We start from the raw sequence: 2,833 nt of genomic DNA on the forward strand, positions 1-2,833 counted from the left end.
TGAGTGTGTGCCTCACAGATGTGTTGGTTATGGCCTGAATTGCCAGGATGAGCAACTGTTAATTGGCAGAGCAGCCCTATGGCTGGATTATGCAGCCCCGGTTTGGCTCTGTGATGGGATTGAGCCTTGTTCTGGATTAGTGTTGTAGCTAGCACAGCATGTTCTACACAGTGCTAGAGCTCCAGTGCAGCTCCATCGTATGACTTCTGGGAAAAGGTTCTTAATTTTTGTGGCTTGAATCTAGCAGCTTTCTGGAGGATTAGTGTGTGCCCTACACTGAAAAAGGATGCACTACAGATGCAAGCTTCCCTTTTGCCTTTGAAACAAAGCATCTGTTTCTATAGCACTGCCTTCTCTCTCAAACAATACATCAAATACCATAGCAGTGCTCTTTCTATCCCCAAAATCCATCCACTTAGCGCTCCACTGCCTACTACCCTTTCTAAATATGAATGAGGTTTTTTTTCTTTGTTTTTCTTCTAGCGCAAAAATAAAAAACATCATCTCAACTGAAGAGGCCAAGGCCAAGCTGCTGGCAGAGCAGCAGAACAAAAAGAAAGACAGCGAAACTTCCTTTGTTCCCACAAACATGGCTGTTAACTATGTCCAGCACAACAGATGTAAGTCTGGCATGGCTCTCCTGACCCAGGTGTGACCCTGTGCTGAAGAAAAGCGGTCAGTTGGGACAGAGTCTGATGCAGGAGAAATTAATTTGTGTATTAGCACAAGCAGCTGTCTGATTCCTTTTTCTGGGGTGCTCATATAGACCCCATCTGGCTTGGTCTGCTATCTATCAGCAAGGAGAGGGACTATTCCTCATGGCTTAACTTTCTGCTCTTCAACTCCCAGCTGACACTGCCTCCTAAATTTCAAGACTTGAAGTTGTATCTTGAGCGCGTGCTGGAAGTGCCTGCCTTGTCTGCGATTATAAATGACGTTTTAGAATTGAGAGAATCCATTTTGTAGGCTGCCAGAGCAGACAGGTGGTCAAGCAAACATAAACCTCACTAGACAGGAGATGGGAATTAAGTTGCGGGAGAGCCTCTCATACCACAGCCATCTGGAGGAAAGGCAGCCTTCTGCTGTGTCTAACCATTCTTTTGGGGATGATTTGGAGTCAGTGAAGTGTCTTTGGGCCACTTCTGATGAAATAGTGCTACTGAAATGTTCTGTCTCACGTCTTGAGTGTATTGTCTATCCGTAGAAACCAATTACAAGAATGCTTGTTCTGAGGTTCGGCTGGTTTTGCTAAAGGTCACTTGTAACAAATCTGATAGAAATATGTCCATCTGAATTACCCTGCTCCAGATAATACTCCTCATCTGATGTTATCCTTCTTTCAGTTTATCATGAGGAGCTAAATGCACCAGTGCGAAGGAACAAAGAAGAGCCAAAGCCTCGTCCCCTGAGAGTGGGGGATACAGAGAGGCCAGAACCTGAACGTAAGTTCCTAATCTGAGATGTCCTAAGGAGAGCCACTGAAACTCTTGAAGGGTCTTGCACAGAGAAGTGATTTAGCTCTTCGTGCCTCCTCTTCTCCAAGTGCAGTCTAAGTCCATGAGAGGCCATTGCACTTGATGTACCCCTAGCAGGTCACACATGAAGCCCTCTGGATGGAGGATGTCTCTAGAGATGCCCAAGGGTGGAGTAGCGAAGGTCACAAGTGAAACATGTTGCCAAAGCTGGTTGCCAAGGGTTTGATGAAAGCTGAAATAGCAAGGGTGCAAGGTTGAGGAGCACTGACCGCTGAAGCAATAACCTTTCACGTAGCAAGGGGCTGTATAAGGGACATGGTGGAGTTAAGGAAATATCTCCTGTGAAAGAACAGGGTAGTAATATTTCCTCCTCTTTCTTTTGAAGGGTCTCCTCCAAATCGCAAACGTCCACTTAATGAAAAAGCAACAGATGATTATCACTATGAGAAATTCAAGAAGATGAATAGACGATACTAATGAACATGGATGGAATTCTTTGCAGTTGTTCTTATTTTCCACTAATAAAGGATTTTCTGTCAGTGACCTGAAATGGAGTTGCGGAGTCACTACCTTCACATACTGGTATTATCTACAAAGCTTTTCTTGTGGTCCTGGAGTGAATCAGTTTGCGGGTGATTGTGAACTCTTTGGTTGGTTAAGTCTTGTATATAACTTTTTTTCAGTTGTAGAACTTCTTTTATAAGAATATGAGCTTTCCTGGTTGCCATTTTTTAGTGAGAGAACAAAATTGCTTTTAAAGATTCTTTCACCTTCTTAATAAATATGAAAAGAGAGATCCTTTCAAAGCAACAGTGCTGTTTGCCTTGTAAATACAAAGGGAAGGTTTAAAGCTGGTTTGCTTGAATATAACTTTGTGAAGACTTTGTTCCTAAGGGTCTTTGCTCTGCAGAGTGTGTAAGGTTGAGATCCTGCAGCAATGAGTCCAGTGCGGCTGCTCCTCAGCCCGGCTTGCCAGTGAGAAACCACGGCGTTGGCTGTGCCCGCTGCTGCCTCGCTGGGTCTGTCAGCGCGAGAACTGAGAGCAGATGCCCAGCGCCGGGGAATTTATATCATGTGCCGTGTTGTGTTGTATCTTTTTTTTTCCCCCTGCAGGCTAATTTCTGTGACAGTTCACTGCGTTTTGTTCTAGCTGTGAAGAAAAGGAAAATCAGATCAGATTGGACTGTTGAACTTGAGGAAAATCTCGTTGTCAGCCCTGAGGCTGGGATCCGTACGGGAGCTGGTGAAGAGGCCAGAGGCCGGCATGTGCCACGTCTCCCCAGGAGGGCTGACGGGTGGGAACTTGAAAGCAAGATTTGGAACTTGAAAATTATAATAAAAGTGTTTTTAACGGATCG

The 2,833-nt window shown here is 44.8% G+C and overlaps 1 protein-coding gene across 1 annotated transcript in view; it reads left to right on the forward strand.

Moving 5' to 3' along the window:
• The window catches only part of LOC104467462 (chromosome unknown open reading frame, human C9orf78), a gene marked incomplete at its 5' end in the record, with an annotated part of 4,177 nt that extends 1,922 nt beyond the window's left edge, over window positions 1–2,255 (forward strand). Inside the window, 4 exons of the mRNA XM_010081251.1 lie at window positions 1–3; window positions 484–620; window positions 1,344–1,442; window positions 1,861–2,255. The exon at window positions 1–3 is cut by the window's left edge and continues 183 nt beyond it. Of these exons, the coding sequence (XP_010079553.1) occupies window positions 1–3; window positions 484–620; window positions 1,344–1,442; window positions 1,861–1,952 (331 nt within the window). The remainder of the gene's footprint in view (window positions 4–483; window positions 621–1,343; window positions 1,443–1,860) is intronic.
• Between the last annotated feature and the right edge of the window lie 578 nt (window positions 2,256–2,833).

The sequence above is a fragment of the Pterocles gutturalis genome, unplaced genomic scaffold, assembly GCF_000699245.1.
Source record: "Pterocles gutturalis isolate BGI_N339 unplaced genomic scaffold, ASM69924v1 scaffold19481, whole genome shotgun sequence".
NCBI classification, from domain to species: Eukaryota; Metazoa; Chordata; class Aves; order Pterocliformes; family Pteroclidae; genus Pterocles; species Pterocles gutturalis.